Here is a 22091-nt window from a genome sequence, read left to right as displayed (position 1 = left end):
TCACTGCTGTTGTATCCTACAGACTCACATAGCAGTGAGGAGCCCCCAGACGTAGAGCCAAAGCAAGTACATTTTCTTTTTAATATCAATGTATTGCTAGTTACACCTATGTAGTTCTCATGATTTTTCCATGTGGCCAAATGAGGCATAGACGCGTCCACCACACAAGCAGCCAGCCTGTATAGTGCAGATTCACCACTGAACCACTGCAATAATGTGTTTCATCCGGCTTCATTCACTAACTGCACACATACTGTAGTAACTTACTATTGATCACTAAAGACTGAACTATTATTCATTGACTCTATGTGTTGTTTACATAACACAGAAAGTTGATTTATAAGCTAGAGACAAGCTAGCTTGCAAATTAAGCTGCACTTTGGACTCCAACTAGAACCTGTGGTGACACAGAATGAATGTCTGAGTGCTTATGCGTACTATAACAGACATACAGGCAGACAGACAGACAGACAGACAGACAGACAGACAGATAACTCACGGTTCCCTCTGCCAGAGCAGAGATGACGTTCCCCAGGGCAGACAGGGACTTATTGATGTTCTTGGCTTCATCCAGCACAGCTCCCTCTGCCCCAGTTTTACTGACCTGGAAACCGTGGAACACAAACAACCACACAAGGTGTCATGATGCATCATGCATCCATACCTGGCAACATTAAGGCTGTGAGAAAGAGGGACATTTTCTGGGGTATTGGTAAATGGACCATCTTCAACACCCACACCACCATATAATATAGGCTAACCATCCACCACAGATTATTAGCCGATATTAGCCGATATTAAGCTAACAACGTGATGCGTTGTGAGCTTGTAGATCTGCTATTTTTGGCCACTCCCAGAATATGGATGCTGGGGTTCAACTGGTTAACAGAATATGACAAAGATGTGAAAGTAAAATTACCTCATGCATTAGTAGCTTACATTAATAGCAGCAAATTTACATCCCAAAAAAATCTCATAGCATCTGCAAATTTTGCGAGAGAATAAAGTCTGAAGCTTTTTTCACCCCATGTGTCACCGTTATAATGGTAAAGGAGCAGCAATGCAGTAATGCAGCATTTTGTCTGGGTGATCCTCACAGTACTCAGTCAGACAGAACTCGCCTGTGCCCTACATTGTGTGCATGTGCATGTGCATGTGCATGTGCATGTGCATGTGCATGTGCATGTGCATGTGCATGTGCATGTGCATGTGCATGTGCATGTGTGGACCAAGTGGACTAAAATTTTGAAGTGTATTTCTTGTTCTTGGTAAGGGTTTCATCCATTTTCTCTTTTCAGTAATAAACATCAGAGCGGACTTGAGTGAGGGCAGTGACGAGTGATCAAGTCAGGCAGGGTTAAATTAGAAATCAGGAACACGACGGGAGAACGGGTTCGAAATAGGGAGACTCCCGTGTGAACGTGGAGTATTGCCTGGTATACAGATGTGAGGGATAATAATAATAACTGGAGAAATCAGACGGCATGACGGGGGTAAAGGTTTACTCCTAAGGGGACTGTTATGATGGTGTTTGTGACAACGGGGGCGACTTCATGTCTCTTCCATCCGTTTACTTTGTGAATCTTTAACCCATTAAGACCTGAAGCCGATTCTACATGTCTCCTAAATCTCAACAGTATTCTGAAAAACTTATATTCCTATATCAGTGGTGCTCAATATTTTTCATGTCAAGGACCCCCAAAATGATATGTACATCAAAATATGTTGTTCCAGGGACCCCCAGAAGCAAAGATTTGAGTTAAAAATGTTCGCTTTAAAAATATATATATTCAAAGATTTGCACACATTTTCACACATTTTCAAAAAATAGCAGATCTACAAGTTCATAGCGCGGCACTCGGTGCCGCGCCATGAGCTTGTATATCTGCTATTTTTGAATAGCCCAAAGTGTAAAATAATGCTTTTTAGCTCAAATCTAAAAATGGCACAGTTCCAGGGGGGTTAGTTCCAATGGGTTAAAGCAAATGTACTTTGCCTCTGGGACCCGGGCTAACGTAAACACACTGCTGTTCTTGTGATATATTCTCTAGAACAGGGTTTCTCAAACGTTTTCATTTCAAGGAGCCCCAGCGTGATATGCATTAGGCCACACAGACCCCCATTTATCTACGCTCAGAAATCCTCAGTATTAATTTAACTGTTGTGAAGGCCAATACATGCTCCTTCCAACGTGGGAAAATGTTCCGGTTCCGACAGGAATGAACTATCAGTCATTTAGATCAGTGGTTTTCAACCTTTTTCATATGAAGGTCCATTATTTATTGGGCATTTGAGCCACGGATTCATCACCATTTGATGAGATTTAGACTCTCAGAACCAAGACTTTGAATATTTTGTTATCGTTGGATACGATTTTGTCCACAATTCCATCCATGCTGTATTGATGTTGGTACCAATAGGAGAGATAACAGGCAAAGATCAAAATAACAATTATTATACGTTCTCTAATTGTGTAGAGCTCTTGTAAATTAAGTAATGCAGATGTTTAACACTTGAGAGCGTAAAATGATTTCACACTCTCAAGAGTTAAAGATCTATAAGGGTCCATTTGGTTTCATTTTACACTCTCAAGAGTTAAAGATCTATAAGGGTCCATTTGGTTACCAACTCTCCATCATTTAGCCGGGGACCACGTGAAATCCCTTCAAGGACCACCGGTGGTCCCCGGACCACACTGGTTGAGAACCACTGATTTATAGATGTCCTGCCCCCCTACACAGCTTATGAGAAAAAGCATTGTGAGGAAACCAAAGGAAACCGTCCTCCTACCTTCTCGCTTCCAGCCAGGTCCACCAGATAGAGCTTCCCCGACAGCTTCATCTCCGTCTCCACGTTCTCCTGCTTGATGTTGATGAGGAAGATGCTGTGACTGCGAGAGCTGTGCTCGTTCATGTCTACAGGAGAGAGAGAACACAGGGGCACGTCACGGTCACAAACTTCTCAAACAGTCCTAACCCATTAAAACTGGGAAAACCGGGAAAGTGTATAATTTCTTTATTTCTTTGGCTATTCAAAAATAGCACTCGGTGCCGTGCTATGAGCTTGTAGATCTGCTATTTTTAGCGGCGCTAGCCGCTCTATACCTTTAGGTATAGAGCGGATCCTGCTCTATACCTGACTTTGTCCGTGTTCACCGTCAACGTTCTGATTGGTCAGACCCGTCAACGCTCTGATTGGTCAGACCCGTCAACGCTCTGATTGGTCAGACCCGTCAACGCTCTGATTGGTCAGACCCGGCAACAAAGTGATTGGTCAAGCTTCACGTGACACATGGCTATAAACACATTATAAACACATATCGATGACATAATTCATAATGTATTCAAAGGCGCCGCTACCTTCACACAGGGTGTGATTTTTTTTTATCGTGAAAATATCCCTGGAACTAAATATTTTGAGATGGGGGGTCCGTGGACAAATACATATCATTTTGGGGGTCCTTCACATGAAAAATGTTTAAGAACCACTGATATATAGCAACATTAAAAAAAAACTTTAGAATCCCCCAAAAGCAAAGATTTGAGTTACATATATATATATATATTATATACTGTATATATATATATATTAAAAGATTTGCACACATTTTCACGATTTTTCTAAAATAGCAGATCTACAAGCTCATAGCGTGGCACTCGGTGCCGCACTATGAGGTTGTATATCTGATATTTTTGAATAGCCAAATAAATCTAAAAATTACACACAGATGCGTTCCCGGTCTTAATGGGTTAAAACCAATAACATCAATATACAAACAGGCTATAAAAATCATGGATCAGAAAACGATGACCATTGTGGTATTTTAAAAGGGGCAAAGCTTTGGAACTCTTTGTCTACGGATCTAAAACTAGAGACAGATGGTAATGTGTTTAACAGAGGACTCAAACTATGGTTGAAATCAAATCAACTGTGCTCACATGAATGGTTCCTCCTGACTGTTCATTGGAATGATAATGTCTACTTTTGTTTCACAAGTTAATGTATTCAGTCTTTGAATATGTTAATTATTACTATTATATATATATATTCTCATTTTTTGTAGGCCACTTGGGTCTAGACTAGTGTTATTCTATTTAGAAAAGCCTCCTGTGGACACAGGTGTTGAAAACTAGCACTCGTGCTATATACACTTTAAACAATGCATCTGGTTTGTCCAATGTGATTGTGATGTCCATGTAAAATAGCTAAACTAAAGTAAACTAAACTAAATGACTTAGTACTTATGATAGAAGTATACATTAAAAACCCCATTTGAACCTCACCAACCATTATTTGTACTTTGATGAGAGAAATGTAACCATTACCATATGTAATGAATCCTATTCTGGGGTGAACACAAGCTCCCAACGCATCACATTCTGATACTTTGTGAGCTTGTGGAAATAGCTACTTGATTTGATGTGTAGTCCTGGAAGACCCCGTCAACTAATTATATAGGGTTTACAGCAGGCATGTCCAAAGTCCGGCCGGGGGGCAGATTTTATATGGCCCAAGGCTTCCTTCCTAAAATATATTATTTATGGCCCACCAGTATATTAATGTGAAATGTGAATTTTGGTGTTTTGAAATGAACCTGGGCAGATAGGCTGTTTCTCCGAATCTCTGTAGAATTTTGTAAGGATTCCTAATTGCTTGTTCCTTGTGTTGTTTCATTCTCCATATGTGAAAGAAAGGGCATATTTATATATATATATATTTTTTTGTATATACTGTTATACTGAGATATACAGTACTTTGTGATACATTTGTTACATTTGGCTACACTGCCTTTTGAACAAAACACAATTTATTGGAGCTGAATTGTTTTTGATTTGCTCACGGCAGAGACTTACATTTTCTACTAGTACACTGCCAACAAAATACTATTCATATTGCATTGTAGTTAAATGAAATTGTTTTAATGTTATGAATTTATATGTGACTTTGTGCTGTGGTCCAAAGGTACAGTATGACAGGAGATGTAGTCGGCCCTAAGGTATCGTAATATTTTCACATATGGACCCCTTTGAAAAAGATTTGGACAACGCTGGTTCACAGGGTCATGTAAAAGCGTGGTGTGACGGTGGCGGTATATATAGAAGAAGAGAACTGACTGGTGACGGCCACGTGACGGTTGGCTTTGCCGTCATCGATGACGTCCATCACTTCCTCTGGACTGGAGACGAAGCGCTCCGTACAACCCTGAGAACACAACACACCAACACAACACGGTTCAGAGGACACACCTAGTATATCATTGCTGTCGGGCAAATTAACGCCCTACTTGATCATACTACAGCATCACACAAAAGCATCAAACGTAGTGACACGTTTTCAGCTTGTAGATCTGCAAATTTTCCTTTAAAAAAATATTTGAATCCTGAAAAGTTACAGTTTTGGACATGTGAGGTTTCCACCCGACGATATGAGCGAAATGGCTTTGTTCTACGTCATAAGCAGAGGTGGAATAATGAGTCGTGCCAAATGTTGTGTGCACATGTATATAGGCTACTGTACATATACTGTATATCGTTGCTGTCGGGCAGAAACCTTGTAGCTAGATTTTTTATGTTTTTTTCCCGTACATTAACGCCCTATTACATCATACTAGACAGTGTCACACAAAAGCAGTGAAAAAGGCTGATCTACAAGCTCACAATGACCTTTTAGATCGGCTATTTAAAAAAATATATACATTTGGACATAAATGTTTAAATATGAGTACCAAAGAAGAGTTGACAGACCAAAATGATCAACGATATGTTATCATACGGTATCTGTCCACCTCTGCTAACAGTATAGTGTTAAATAACACCAACCTTAACAAACGGGACTCTGTTCTTATCCTCGTGCACGGCCAGGTTGGTCTTTGACACTAAAATAAAGAAACAGACACTTCTGAAGTCCCAATTCTGTGGGGAAACAGTTTTTCTACTCAGCATTGAGACACAATGATAATAGGGCGAGGGAGAGAACATTGAAATAATTCACTTACCATCCAACAGGTCTCTGATCTTATCTAAGTAGATTTCAAAATAGGAGACCTACAGAAAGAGGGAAGACAACATACAATCTCTAATAATGTTATCAGTGATAGATCAGTTGATTGAGCAATGATTTGACAGTGTTGCCATGTTGCCCTCGGCAGTGGTGGAAAAAGTACTCGAATGTTTTACTTAAGCAAAAGTATCAATACTGCAATGTAGAAGTACTCTGTTACAAGAAAAAGTCTGGAATTCAAAATTTACTTGAGTAAAAGTACAAAAGTATTGGTATCAAAATGTACTTAAAGTACCAAAAGTCAAAGTACTAAGATGTTTGAAAAACTATTTCCAAATAGCCTAAGGTATAGAATAGGTGGCTAATGTAAGTTTTATCAAGTCATATATTTATATCTGCAAAGTAACTCGTAACTAAAGTTTTCAAATAATTGCAGTGGAGTAAAAGTACAACATTTGCCTCTGAGATGTAGTGGAGATGTAGTGGAATAGAATGTACTTAGTTACTATACACCACTGGCCCTCAGATACATTGAGTAATCTGCTTTTTTGTTTTCAAATGAATACACGCACACGCACACACTCCTTCATATACACAAATACATCTTTCTCTGTCTCTCTCGCACTTCTATTTCTTAAGCTATCAGATACAATCTGCTGTTTTGTTTTCAAATGAATGCACACACACACACGCACGCACATGCACGCACGCGCGCACACACACACACACACACCAGCTGGACGCTGGTGGACATATGGCCCACAGAGGTATCAGTGGGACGTGGCATCATTGCAGGGCTGTTTCTATTTAGACACTTCCTGTGTTTTACACTCTCTGTCCAGTTGACTGCAAAGTGACCTCACTATTAGGCACAATGAGGGAAGTTACATAATGCTGAATATGACTGTCTGTGTGTGAATAGACTCCATTACAGCCAGGTCAGGATACACATTGAGCTCTAGAGGTGCAATACTTAGTCAAACGATTTTGGGGAAGAAATCAAAATTTTGCTCCCAATCTTTTTTTAAATAGCAAAAATAGCAGATCTATAAGCTTACAACGCGTTGCATTGCACTATATTGTAAGCTTGTAGACTGGCTATTTTTTCTTTTTTTGTGCAACACAAACGATTAATTGTTTAATCGAAAAATGTATCGATTGAATAATCGCTTAGAAAAGCATGCATAGTTGCAGCCAAACAGAGGGCAGTTATGACCTTTTTTTAAACAAGCTTTATTTTCACTTTATCACATAATGAGGCCAGTTCATAACTTTTTTTAAACATGGTATATTTTCAGTTTTCCACATACAGAGGCCAGTTCTTACCTTGATGTGAAACTCCAGGTTCTCGTCCATGGAGTAGATGTGGTCAAAGATGTCCCTGGCGATACGGGGAATGATGCCCATCTGCTGGGCGTCATGCAGCTTTCCCTGCATGGAGAAAATATACCGTCACATACAAGCACTACACGTCATATTCAGCACACAAAGCTATGGTGTGTATAATTGTCTGTTGCGTTTGGACCATTTGATAGCATAATATAAGAGAAAATTTTAAATTAAATAAAACAAAGTTAACCACTTGAACCCCAGCATACATACATATTTTAGGGGGACAAAAATAGCTCACAATGCGTAGTTGCGAAACATTGTGAGCTTGTAGATCGGCTATTTTTGGCATAGAGATTTGGTCTAGAGAGAAAAAAAACAGGAGCCAACGCAGGTGCAGTTTACTGATTCTAGAGGGTTTAAGTGGTTAAATTAAACTACATTTAAGAATTACATTATTATCATCAAGTGCTGTAAGTAATGTAAAGGAGCTTGATGCTGATGCATTAAATGTGATTTATGTTCATGATGATTGATACATTCAAAAAGTATTAATAACTAGATTTTTATAGTGATTGGTGTTTTTACTTAAAATGATCATGACATTTCCTTTTTTTTTTAAACTCAAATTAGCATTAGAACATTATCCATCCGTCTTCAATAACTAACTACAGTACATCAATAAATATATCACCAAACTAATATAAAACGGCCCCTCAAGGGCATTTCATTTTCATCTCCTTGTATATATATTATTAATTCTGTCCAGGAGTCCCCCAGACCCATCTCTTTCAGCGGAGTCCCCAAAGCTAGATAAATGCAATAAAACATTATTGACTGGCCAATAAAACTGTTATGGACTGTCAGAGCCTGTGGGCTGAGGTGTCACTTCCCACAGCTTTTAGTGAGACAGAGTACATTTCACGCTCAGTCTGGGGAAGAAGCATGGCAATTTGTGTTTTTCTCATACACTATGGCTTAGGCCTGCTATTTTCGGCACAGAGATTTGGTGTAGAGGGAAATACTAGAGCAGTGGTTCCCAAACCTTTTGGCCCGAGAGACCCAGAAGAGAAATTTGATGTCTCCCCGAGACCCAAACTAGTGAAAATAGCCGATCTACAAGTACCGCCTGGTACTCAACCAGGTGCTTCTTCTGACCACCAGGGGGTCGTGATATAATATATTTTTTGACCTGCTATTTTCAGTATTTCTTAAGTTTTTTTTCTTTTTTCTCTAACTTATGGAATTTCTTAATTTTGTTAAATTTTATTTATGAAATTCTTCTGGAAAATGTTTGAAATTGTTTTTAATTCATGACAAAAAACATCATAAAAAACTAAATGTAGGAAACAAAAAATAAAGGGATATTTACTTGCGACCCATACAAATGTGTCCGCGACCCAGAAATGGGTCCCGACCCAGTGTTTGGGAACCACTGTACTAGAGGATCGGGTATAGAGCCCTGGGGGACCCCGGTCAACTAAATATAGGGCTTAAGAGGTTATTGGTGGTATTGTATTGTGTGTGTATTGGAGGAAGAGAGGAGCAGCAGTATGCAACATGCCATCTGGAACAACATGAAGCCATGCAGTGCCAGGAAGACTGGGAGATGATGATGTAAGGGACCAGACGGTACTTTGTCCTTCTCTTCACATACTGTAGGAACACAAAGGAGTAAACCAGAGAACCAGATTTATGGGCAGAGTTTCCTCTTTTGTCAACCCTCAGGCACTCAGGACCCTCTCTGGGGCCCTGATTCAGCCCCTTTTTGACTATGCTAGCTCCTCTTGGTACTCCAACACCTCAGTGTCACTGAAGACTAAGCTTCAAACCTCCCAAAACAAACTGATTCGACTACTTCTCGGACTGGGGCCCATGATGACCCACCTCTCTCCCACTCACTTTGCCAGCCTAGGCTGGCTCAGGGTCGAAGACAGGGTTATACAACTAAAAATGGGACTGGTCTTCAAAATTGTAAATGCAGATTTGCCCGAAATGCCCCCTATACCCGCATATCTGTATAAGTACCTCGAAAAAGTTAGTGACACCCACAGTCACAAAACTAGAGGGAGCGTAAACAACAATCTGGTAACACCCACCATTAAAACAAACATGGGCAAATTCTCCTTCTATAGCACTGCCACCAAGGAATGGAATAGTCTAACCCCTTCCCTCAAAAAATGCAGTTCGCTGGGCTCATTCAAAACAGCCCTAAAAACTCATCTTTCTGGAGGCCTAAAGAGGAGCTAGTACCAGTTTCCCTGTAGACAGACGACCCCCCCCCCCCCCCCCTCCCCCTTTTTTTTGTACATACTTTTTATTTTATTTTCTAATGTTTTTTTTTGTATATATTTTATTATTTTCTCATGACTTTTTTGTACATAATGGTATATATTTTTCCCTCTGTATTCTTATGTTGATTTTTGAACTGTTTGGTTGCTACTATATATGTCTATGAAATGGACCCCAAAGGAAACAAGCCCGCAAGGACTTTTTTGGCCGGACCTTTTAGACAAAAGCATTATAAATGTAACTGTGTTGTTTTACATTCTTTTGCCTAATAAAAAATTCAATCAATCAATCAATCACTGGATGGAGCCTTTTGGAACAGGGGTGGTTCTGACCACCCAGTGGGTCGTGGAATTATTTTGGGGGCGTTGCAGGATTCTTTTAGCAGATATGAGATCAAATCAATTTGCATGATTTTCGGACAAAATCTGAAGGAGTGATATAAAAAAAAAATGTTTTTCACAAAAGTCTTCCTCCTGGTGGCGCTATAAAAGGCAGATGTGAAAAAAGCAGGGCATAGGTTTTTCCATGGCCTCTAGGGAGGGTGTGTGCAAAGTTTCACGCATGCAGATCGATGCAGTTATACTGTAGGTCAGGGGTCTTCAACGTTTTCAGGCCAAGGACCCCCTAGCTGAGAGAGATATGAAGCAGGGACCCCCTCTATATTCTATGAAATTGTGTTTCAGATTATACTTTTTTTTTTACTTGGTCTGCTCTTTTTTTCCAGCTACACCCATACCTATTTGCCAAAAATAGCCGATCTACAAGCCCACAACGCCTCGCAGTGCGAGGCGTTGAGAGCTTGTAGATCGGCTATTTTTTGGCTAAAGTTCTCCTCAGAAAAGGGATGCTATGGTTCAAGTGGTTAAGGTAAAAAAAAGAATCACATCACACAGAGATTTGGCGGACCCCCTGTAGTAACTCTGAGGACCCCCTAGGGGTCCCGGACCCCCTGTTGAAGACCCCTGCTGTAGGTAAACAGAGTTCCTTGATCCTCCATAGAGAGCATAGAAGTACAGTTCAAATCCAAGGGCGACTAAATAGGAAGCTGGCTGCTAAATAGGAATACGAAAGCCATCCTAGATCTACGTCCTTGGCACTCAATGTGTTAACATTGGCCTGGTATAGCGCCACCACCAGCAGGTCTAATTTAGCAAAGAACATTTTTGGAACAAAATGCCTCAAATCATGAATGCAGTGTCCAATTGCTGTGCAAGGCCTAAGAGGGAATGGCACCCTTTTCACATTGGCCTATTATAGCGCCACCAGGATGCCACAATAACCTACCTGGCGGAGACCTGCTTTTTCTAATATTACTACTGAAGTTGTGTGTTATTCATTTTGTCTGATCAAACAACTGAGATCTGACGCTACTCTCCTACCGCAAGAAAAAAAATCCAATGCAACGCGACGTGATGCTTAATATGTTTGCCGCGAGGCGGCCACATTTTTTGTTTATTGATTTTTCTAGGGTTTTTGATTTTGACTAGCAGAGGGGAAATAAACTGCACAAATATTGTCCAAAAGACAAGGTGTTGTCTCACAGTAAACACTCATTAAGGGGTTAAAACTTGCGTATGTGCGTCGCACAGCTGTTTGAATGACACCTTTTTTTTTGGGGGTGGGGGGGGTGCCAAATAGTTGGTGAATATGCCAACTAGAGCAGTGGTTATCAACCTTTTCAGGCTGTCCCCCCCCCCCAAAATAATCATATTTGAATTGGGAACCCCCTACCCTAACAAGCACAGATACATATTGTGAAAATAGCAAATCTTCAAGCTTGCAGATCGGCTATTTTCAAATGTTTTGCCTCTTATATTATTTGACAATCTGGCCAATGTTTAACCTGTTTTTATTGTATAGTTTGTTGATCACTTTTGATGCAGTAATGGTATTTTTTTATCTTTTATTTTTTTTTTATTTTTTTTATTGAGGCAGTAAAAAGGTCTTAAAAGTCCTTCAATTGTCACTTCACTGTCATCTGGGGAACACCCCAAAATCATGTGGGGACCCCCCTGGGGGTCCCAACCCACCGATTGAGAACCACTGAACTAGAGTGACAACACTGCACAGGTTTAGTTAGCAGCAATGGTCTGGTCCATCCAGGAACGCAGCTCGGTGACGCGGGCGTACACACCAGGGGAGTTGACACTGCAGTAACCACTGCCCCAGGAAACTACACCGACCAGGGTCCAGGCTCCATCCTTCTCACAGACGAGGGGCCCACCAGAGTCACCCATGCAGGACGAGGCTCCAGAGGCTCCAGCGCAGATCATCTGGTCAGTGATCAGGTTGCCCCAGTATTTCTTGCACTGCTCATTGGTGAGGAGGGGGAGAGCAGCCTGCTGGAGCAGGGCAGGGGTGGTAGAACCAGAGGGGTCGGTCAGGCCCCATCCAGAGGTCACACACACCATTGCACCGGGGAAGTTGTCACTAGCCTCAGCCACACACACTGGGGAAACACTCATGCCCAACTTGGCAGGGCTGGCCAACTTGAGCAGCTGGATGTCATTGCTGTATTTTGGGGATCCGTGGAGGGGGTGCTTGAAAGCCTTTCCAACCCTCATGGTCTGGATGTCCTCGGCGTTTGAAGAGCGGTCGTGCTCGCCCAGGATCACACGTGTATCGGTTCTGATAGGACAGTGGGCAGCGGTCACAACCCAGTTCTCGTTGATCAGGGATCCGCCACAGTAGTGGAAGCCGTTGGAACGCTGCAAAGAGACCTGCCAGGGCCAGGAGTGAGGTACAGCCTCCTCACCGTTGACAATAAGGGAGTGTCGAGTGATTACTGGAGGAATGGCAGGCGAGCCACAGCCATACGCAGCGCCGACAAAGGCAAGGCAGTAGAGAATCCACATGTAGGCGGCCATCCTTTCAACTTGACAATAGCAGGCTGACTGCAGCGTCCTTTATACTGGAACCCGCAGCAGTGGTGTCCGATAAGAGGTTAAGATGTCAACCCTGGTGATTATGAAGTTCGTACGGCTGCTGGATTTCCTGGTGGGAGCTGGTTGATGGTCTTTAAGTTTGAAGCCTTATAGATAGCGGTATTAGCGGGATATTTGGGGTAATGCTGATTGCATCTGAATTCATGGAACGACTGCAACCATGTATATAATGCTTGGCTGGATGCTCGTGACATCTTCCTGATGTCATGATAAATCAGCTATCATCAGCATGATGTCATATCTCCAAATTATGATCGTCGTGGGCGGGCTTCAATGACAATCTGTCCAGTAAGGCCCTTACATATTAACTCAAATTAAAACACCTGGGAAATCATCATTGACAACACCTGTGGAATCATGGCCTTACTTACAGCCATCCCCAAATGTATGAACTACATTTGCTTCCTAAAAAGGCCACTAAGTGGGATCCGCTGAGACTGCAACACTGTCCTCTGTTCCCTCTGGGATGGCTGGCAGGACCACCAGCCTTTACACTGGTCCTGTGTATTTGTTCTGACCGACAATCGGGGGCTAGTGCCAAATGTCCTCCACCTACAGTCCCATTAGCTCTCACCTAGCAATTTGGTCCTTCAAGTTGGATAGTGGCACTTAACCCTGCCCCACTATGAACCGCCATGAAGAGGATGCAGAACCAATAGTCCGACCAAGTTGGCCGATCCATCCACCTCTTGGAATTGAGGACTATGATGTAAGCCATGTCAACTGCCCCAATTCCCCCTAGGTTGCACAAATAATCACAATAAATGCTACCTAAGAGATCATGGGAGTATTATGGAAAAGACATGTAGAAGCTTCTATTGAGTTATGTTCTATTCAGTTACTTTAAATTCTATTCTACTCTATCGTAACAAATATTAAGTGTGCACAGTGCTGATGTGATTCAGCAGCTTCTATTCCATTCCATTACGTTCCTGTTGAGTATGCAGTATCATAACTACATCTTTGGTGTTTACAATACACCAAACCGTTTGAAAATCGGATGAAAATTGAGCACGCTGTGGTTATTTCAATAGTACATGTACCATAGACATAATGTTATGAATGAGCGAGCTGACTGTCGCAAGATGGCCGCCATGTGGCAACGTCGTACTCCCTTGGCCAGCAGCGCAGGTGAGTCATCTAGTGTTTATAATATAATATATGATGTAATATGGCTTGTTTAAATTGGGGTCCTTAGTTAGTACATTATAATCTACCTACCTATAATCTACTTGTACCTTAACTCAAGTAACATTTTGAACACAGGCCTTTTAGTTGAAACAGAGTATTTTTATATTGTGGTATTGCTACTTGTACTTACAATAAGTAAAATGTCTGAGTACTTCTTCCACAATTTTCCATGAAACACAGTTGTGTAAATATGCTTTAATGTAATAAACATATTTGTTATAAAGAATATCTTTAAAGTGGCAATATGCCTACATCCATAAAATGCAGGTTTACAAGTGCCACTTCTAATTGTTGACTGAAAGATGTTATTGTATTGAGTTTCTTCCTGTCCTGTGAACTTGTTTCCACGGAAAGTTATATTTTAATCTTTTCAATATCTATGAAATTTAAAGATTACAGCTCACTCAATGTACCCATTGAAATAACTTTAAAGGGCTAATCTAACACGTTTTTCTTTTATATTTAATTCCTGAGGGTTATATTTAATAGCCCACTGAGTGCAATTTACCAAAATACATCTTGATAATATAACCCATACAATTATTTGTTTCACTTCTCAACAAGTTCAGCTTCAATTGCAGCTTCTATCTGCTGTCTGAAAGCAGCCCTGTCTGTAAGAAAATGTATTTGAAATGTCACATTAACAACATTCACCTGTTGCAACACATTAGTGCAACATGGAATCGCATGGTGTTATTTTGATAAGCTGAAAAGCTTCAGAACTAATGAGTTGGAAGAATGTGCCTTGACAAATCTGAATGCTAAAACTGTTCCTGATGTTTAATGGTTTGTATGCACAGCTATCAGCCTGGAATAAACTGAGGTGGACACAAATCCTTACATTATTTAGATACTGTATCTCTGGTTCTGGAAAGTCCTTGTGCAGTGGTAGACGTCATGTCCAAAGAGTGCAAACTGACTGTGGAAATGGACTGACTAAGTAATCAAATGGCAGGTGTGGGTTATTCGACAGGTGTGGGGTGAATTTGCCAAATCAAGCTTAGGCTGGGGTTGCCATGGCAATCAATGGCTCATTTGGGCCACGGCCAGAGCCTTTTCCTGGCGGTTCTGGACAACCGCCTATCCGACCGACTCGGCGCCGGGCACTGTATGAGTGCCCGAGATAATGTGTGGATTGCAGAAGTACGTACATACAGCGATTCCTTGCATATATTGTAAGATGTTCTCAGGAAAGCTACATTCTTAAGAAAAAATATATTTTCCAAAGTGGAAATGCATTCCTATTGCCCGTTCCACACTCAAACCCTCTATATTTTTACTCTGTACTTGGTCTGTTCCTTTTTCCTCCCTCAACATCAAATCTCTTCACCGAAATTACACAATCTACAAGCTCACGTTGCATCTTGTAGATCAGCCATTTTCGGCGTTTGTTACCCCCACAATAGGGATGCTAGGGTTCATGTGGTTAAAAAGAGTAAGTGCCTCATGCAGACTGACCTCCATGGTGTGTGTCTTTCCTGAAGAGGTCTGACCGTAGGCAAAGATGGTCCCGTTGTATCCTCCCAGAACATCTAGGAACAAACACACACAATCTGCATTCAGCAATCTCATCTCATGACTTTACCACCTCAATGTTCATTTTATTTCATCCATCAAGTTGATCGAATCATTATTAACCCATTGAGACCTGAAGCCGATTCTACATGTCTCCTAAATCTCAACAGTATTCTGAAAAAACGTATGTTTCTATATCAGTGGTGCTCAATCTTTTTCATGTCAAGGACCCCCAAAATTGTATGTATTTGGCCGTGGACCCCCATCAAAATATTTTGTTCCAGGGACCCCCAGAAGCAAAGATTTGAGTAAAAAATGTTCGCTTTAAAAATATATATATTCAAAGATTTGCACACATTTTCACGAATTTTCAAAAATAGCAGATCTACAAGCTCATAGCGCGGCACTCGGTGCCGCGCTATGAGCTTGTATATCTACTATTTTTGAATAGCCCAAAGTGTAAAAAAATGCTTTTTAGTTCCAAGTCTTAATGGGTTAATAACCCAGTGGTTCTCAAAAATGTTAATGTCAAGAACTCCCATAACTCTGAGAGTGTATACAAATGGAACCAAATGGACCCTTGAGAACCACTGACATACGTACTGTAGATGCTTTTGTTACAGGCAGTATACAGTTAGTTGTTCTTCTTACCTTTGACGATGGGCTTGGCACAGGCATCGTAGACCTGCTCCTGCTCGGTGTTGGGGGGCAGGACCCGGTCGAACACGTAGGGCTTTCCCTGCAGACAACAAAAAAACACATTATGGTCACATGATCACATCACAGGTCCTCAACAGGCGCTGGAACACGAGTCCCAACCTCCTGTAACGAAACAGCTCAAAGTGAACAGCTATAAGATAAGTACAGAGAAGGGCTGGACTGAAAATGTATCAAAACCGATATCTAGACCAGGGGTCTTCAACAGGGGGTCCGGGACCCCTAGGGGGTCCTCAGAGTTACTACAGGGGGCCAAATCTTTGTGTGATAGGATTTTTTTTTTTACCTTAACCACTTGAACCCTAGCATCCCATTTCTGAGGATAACTTTAGCCAAAAAATAGCAGATCTACAAGCTCACAACGCCTCGCAGCGCGAGGCGTTGTGAGCTTGTAGAACGGCTATTTTTTGGCAAAGAGGTGTTTGGTGTAGAGGGAAAAAAGAGCAGACCAAGTCAACAAAAATCTGAAACACAAGTTTTATACAGAGGGGGGTCCCTGCTTCATCTCTCTTTCAGCTAGGGGGTCCTTGGCCTGAAAACGTTGAAGACCCCTGATCTAGACCCAATTATAATCTGGTATGGGGTGGGCGATTGTTGTGGTATGGGGGTGGGGGTATGAAGGTGCTTTTGGGCAGGACGGGGCCAAACCGAAAGCAGTTGTATGAATACAGACACGGTCTGCAGGAAAGGCTGACATTATAACAGTTCAACCCAAGACCTAACTTATGTGCCGTTGCACAATGGTGCTGCACGCCCAAAACGGCTGAGAATAGCAGACCTACAGTACAAGCTCATAATACATCGCAAAAGCTAATGTTATATTATCATACAAATCTTAGTGTTTAGGCAATTATTTGGGGGCCCATTGCAATATTCCTGATCAGGCCTGGGGCTGTGGCCCCGGGGCCCACAGGTTGAGAACCACTGCTTTAACTGACTTACGTAACCGGATTATCAGTAACGAGCTTGTAGATTCTCTGCACTCGACACCGCCGGTCAACGAAGTATGAATAACAGACTTAACTCAACATCACGGTCTACTCTGGTTTGGGTTCCAAACTACTGAAAAGTGTTTTTTATTGAGAATTCATGATTAGCATCTCCATGTTTGAGTCACATTTGGCTACACAAATATTACATTGTGGGAGAGAGACATTTTTCAGGATTGGGGTGTGTGTGTGTGTGTGTGTGTGTGTGTGTGTGTGTGTGTGTGTGTGTGTGTGTGTGTGTGTGTGTGTGTGTGTGTGTGTGTGTGTGTGTGTGTGTGTGTGGCGGGGGGGGGGGGGGGGGGGGGGGGGGTAAATCTTCTGGTCAGAGACAAGCTCAAGTATTATTGAATATGAATGTGTGAGTGTTGACTGCTGACTGCACGCATTTTCCCCAAGAAAATGTCTCTTATTGTATTCTGGGTGAATGAGCCTTCATGTTGCAGAGTGCATGCTATTTCATCTCAGTCTCAGGAATAATTCCGACACAAACACGATCATGAATTGGATTTTTTTTTCTTCTTTTTTTCTGTAGGTGTGCATTACCATAAAGCAGAACGAATACTTAATGAAAAAAATATACTGAATTCCCTGTTCAAATGCATCTCTCCCCTCAATTTGATTCGGACCGCATCCAGTAAGAAGCAGTGGACAGAATACAGAATGATCGCTGGTCACTGCATGGTGCAAGACAAAATGAGGAACAGTTAACCACTTAAACCCTATATGGTTGACTGGAGTCCCTCAGGGCTCTATACTACTGTCGTTTCTGTTTTCTGTTATTGTGAGGAAAGTTTTCGCTGAAAATAGCTTTCGCAGATCGACCTGCTAGCTCGACCTGCTAGCTTGTGTTGACGTGCTATTTTCTGTTAAAGCTCTCGATCCCCACAGTACGGATGCCAGAAAAACGTCTGCACACACAGCTGTAGCTCTGAAAAAGGTTCATATCAAATCAAATCATACCTTTATATTTATGAGTTTATAAAAAAAAGTTTATAATCACAAGGTTTTTGGCCTTACAACCTTCATCACCTGATGAAGTGAACTTCTTTTCGGAGCTACAGCTGTGTGCATACGTTCTTCCCAGCTAAACCATGTTCTCCCCTGGGTGTTGGCGAGACAGCGACAGCGTTTGTTTAACCCATTAAGACCTGACGCCGCTTCTAAACATTTTCAAAATCCTAAAAAAGAAATCGGAAAAAATATTTAAAAAATATTTTTTACGATTTTTCAAAAATAGCAGATCTACAAGCTCGTAGCGCGGCACTCGGTGCCGTGCTATGAGCTTGTATATCTGCTATTTTTTAATAGCCAAAGAAATCTATAAATGATACACAGATGCGTTCCCGGTCTTAATGGTTTAAAGAGATGGATCGTGTCAAAGCATGACATATGAGCTAACACACAGCCCAAAACAACCACACAGTCCCCACGCAGCACGCGGGGCGGCAGTGCCCGGCCACCGCTGCCCGTCAGGGGACTCTGTTGTGGCATGTGTTCCCTCACCACAGTCCACCATGGACAAACCACTGTGAGTGTGACACAATTGAACAGTTGAAATATCAAGATATGCGGATTCTGCCTGACTACAATAGACATAATTATTATTTACTGTTAGAAATAAGAATTGCACCACATTCAAAAGAAAAAAATATGCATATATGCATTCAAGCATGACTCAGTAAAACAAGGGTTACTAATAAAGACGATACTTGGAGTACAGTAAAGTGCATGTGAAAATGTTCACACCCAGTGTGAAGAAAGCAGTGCCTCACGCCCATGTGTTACAAATATTGCCAATTAAAGATTACGCCGACTGCTGCTGTCTCTCTCCCTCTCTCTTAATTTGCAGTTTTTGTGTTGCAATTAGTTTCAGCTGTTTATGGTGTACACACACACACACACACACACACACACACACACACACACACACACACACACACACACACACACACACACACACACACACACACACACACACACACACACACATAGACATACACATACAGGATACATACAAACACAAAGTCAGATGTAGAAGTGGGCTAGCACCGCTTAAAAACCCAGCAGCCACCAGTGCAGATTGAACAGTACAGGTTGGTGCTGGAGAGACCTGCTAAGCCATGTCACAATAACAGGGCCACTACACCCCCTGAATATAAGGAAGAGTCATCGTTGAAGATGGAATGAACTGTGTCATTTGTTTTCACTCATCTTTCCTGAATCACTGCTTTGTAATTGTCTTATGAGGCTGAATTCCCCTTAATTAGACAGACAGACAGACAGACTTCAGTACTCTAGATAAATCTTTCTCCAATATGCACAGTATTGAGTGTTGTTATTGTTACTAATATTCCCAACCTGAACCTCTCTCCGCAGTACCGGACCACAAAGCCATATCTAACTAATTTCTGTTCATTACAATCTAAGCAGTAAGCACACACACACGCACACGCACACACACACACACACACACACACACACACACACACACACACACACACACACACACACACACACACACACACACACACACACACACACACACACACACACACACACACACACACACACACACACACACACACACACACACACACCAGTGGGTGGGTGGGTGTGGTGGTCATCATATGCTTACTGCAGCACTTCTACAGTAGCTTCCAACACGCGTACACGCATGTGCATGTGCACACTGAGGCATTGGATAACATTCCCAGATCCGGAAATAGTCCATTACGTACCATGGTACCCTCCCTTTCTGCATGTATAGAAACCACACATCACAGCACCATAAAACATTTATGAGACGTATCTCTCGCTTCCCAAACAATTCTCCACAAGCCTTTGTTCTCATACTGTGCTGTTGATTTGGTACAAAAAGATGATTTGTAGACCTGTCACAGTTACTACATATCCGCTTAATCGCAGTTATTTGAGATAATCACAATTATTTTTGCATAATCGTCATAATGATTTGTCATAAAATGTCAAACATTGTAAGCTTGTAAATCGGTTATTTCCACGTAAAAAAACATTAAGTATAAAAACGATTAAATATGGCCTATTTTATAATAGTACTAATAGTATTAATTATTTTTGAATTGTCAGTCATTTCTTTGTACATTTCAGTTATTTGTCATATCTGCTCTGTGCAATTTGTGTTTACAAAATCTAAAAGACAAACAGAATTGTGATTTATATTGTTGTGTTCCCATGTGCCAATACCAAAGACGCAATTAAACCGTGAATCAAAATCATTTGTGTGACAATTCATTGGCATCCGTCAGTCTGGAGAGACTATGGAGTCGCGCTCTGGATAGGGTTCTACTGCTTTTGGTCGTTAAGTAAAACTGCATAATCAGTGGCAGCCCTAGTGATTATAGCGATCAATAGGAAAAGAGACACAGTGTAAAAAAAACAAAGACCTTGCATCCAGTCTTCTATACTAGTAGTTGTTTTAAGGGAAAGGGGGGAGGCTGGCTGTGCTCCTTCAGCTCTGCATGTCTTTGTTGTGGACAGCTCTCTGACAGCATGGGGGACGTACTCTCTAGCAGAAGCTTTTATAGCATGAGAGCAGAGGGGGGTCAAGGATTCCAAACGGGGGGGGAGGGGGGGGGCATGTGATGTGTGCAGTCTGTGCACTATATGTATAGGTGAGAGAATGACGGGGCAGAGCACGAACGTGCAGAGAATGTTAAAGCGGCACGGGGCTGAAATTTCTAAAAGGCAAAAATTGCGTGACACAGAGCTCAACTATTAACCCATTAAAACCGGGAATTAAAACCGTGCCACACTATGAGCTTGTAGATCTGCTATTTCTGAAGAATCTTGAAGATTTGCGCAAATAAATAAATATATATTTCTAAAGCAAACATGTTTTACTCAAAGCTTTGCTTCTGGGGGTGGCGGGGGGGCGGTCCCTGGAAGAAAATATTTTCAGATGGGGGTCTGCAACCAAATGCATATCAATTTGGGTGGTCCTTAAGAAAGAGTTTGAGCACCACTGATATAGCCACATAAGTATTTTCAGAAAACTGTTTTAGAAGACTGATTTAGAAGACATTTGTAGAATCCCCCAGAAGCAAAGATTTGAGTTACAAATGTTCGCTTTAAAAACATATATATTCAAAGATTTGCACAAATTTGCACGTTTTTCTTTCCTTAAACATAAGGAAAGAAATTCAAGTTCAGATTTTTTTTTTTTTATTCTATTCTCTAGAATACAGCCTTTGGGGTACGGCATGGAAAGGGGGGGCATTTGCATGCGTTTTTTCACACCATAGTAAATGCTGCATTCAAGGTCTGGAGATAGGGCATTTTTTTTTTTCCCAGAAGGGTAAAAGGGCAGGGGGGCTCGAGCCCCCTTTCATGTCTCTATGTGGGCACGTGCCTGGGGCAGTGAGAACGAGATTATCCGCTGAAGAGAGAGAGAGAAAGACAGACAGACAAACAGACAGACAGACAGACAGACAGACAGACAGACAGACAGACAGACAGACAGACAGACAGACAGACAGACAGACAGACAGACAGACAGACGAGAGACAGAGAGAAGCAGACAGACAGAGTGTCAGCAGAGAGAGACAGACATGTTTTTTTTAGTCACCACGGAAACAGCATCCTGCCGGGTGAGGCCTGCTCTGATTGGCTGTCGGCGGCCTCCAGGTGTCCCTTGGCAAATCAAAAGGCGATAGAAAAATGATTGCTGTTGATTTAAGCCCCTCTATCTTTCTCTCTCTCACGCTTTCTACCAGCGGGTCACAAAGAGGGGTCCTTAAAGGGGTCCCCCGGCAAAATGAGTTAATATAGCATCAAAATCAGTTTAACCCATATCTACACCATGTCCATTTGAAGATAGCAGATGATGCCTTGTGTGAGCTTGTAGATCGGCTTATCAGCTAATATTTTTTTAAACATTTTTTATGTACACAAATCTTGTATGGGGGTCCCTCACACAACATCATTTTCAGATGGGGGTCTGCAGCCAAATACATACTAATTTGGGGGTCCTTGACATGGGAAATGTTTGCGAACCACTGGGTTAAAGGGATATTTCACTTTCAAACATGTTTGGGGTAGCCATCTACTCAGACGTTTGTACCCCGACAGTTTTTAA

The 22091-nt window shown here is 41.7% G+C and overlaps 2 protein-coding genes across 2 annotated transcripts in view; both read right to left on the bottom strand.

The window, feature by feature from the left end:
• The window catches only part of kif5c (kinesin family member 5C), a gene marked incomplete at its 5' end in the record, with an annotated part of 80119 nt that overhangs the window by 44624 nt on the left and 13404 nt on the right, over positions 1-22091 (bottom strand). The window contains 8 exons of the mRNA XM_084085422.1: positions 500-604; positions 2791-2915; positions 5115-5202; positions 5820-5875; positions 5996-6044; positions 7327-7431; positions 15216-15289; positions 15924-16011. Of these exons, the coding sequence (XP_083941548.1) occupies positions 500-604; positions 2791-2915; positions 5115-5202; positions 5820-5875; positions 5996-6044; positions 7327-7431; positions 15216-15289; positions 15924-16011 (690 nt within the window). The remainder of the gene's footprint in view (positions 1-499; positions 605-2790; positions 2916-5114; positions 5203-5819; positions 5876-5995; positions 6045-7326; positions 7432-15215; positions 15290-15923; positions 16012-22091) is intronic.
• LOC311065159 (chymotrypsin A-like) lies at positions 11694-12488 on the bottom strand (the record flags this gene model as incomplete). The annotated part of the gene is made up of 1 exon (XM_084085376.1): positions 11694-12488. The coding sequence occupies one exon, from the start codon at positions 12486-12488 to the stop codon at positions 11694-11696; it is 795 nt and encodes a 264-aa protein (XP_083941502.1).

Source organism: Gymnoscopelus microlampas (assembly GCF_963454915.1).
Source record: "Gymnoscopelus microlampas genome assembly, chromosome: 17".
NCBI classification, from domain to species: domain Eukaryota; kingdom Metazoa; phylum Chordata; class Actinopteri; order Myctophiformes; family Myctophidae; genus Gymnoscopelus; species Gymnoscopelus microlampas.
The sequence above is the reverse complement of the archived record's forward strand: the minus strand, read 5'-3'. Positions and strand labels throughout refer to the sequence as shown.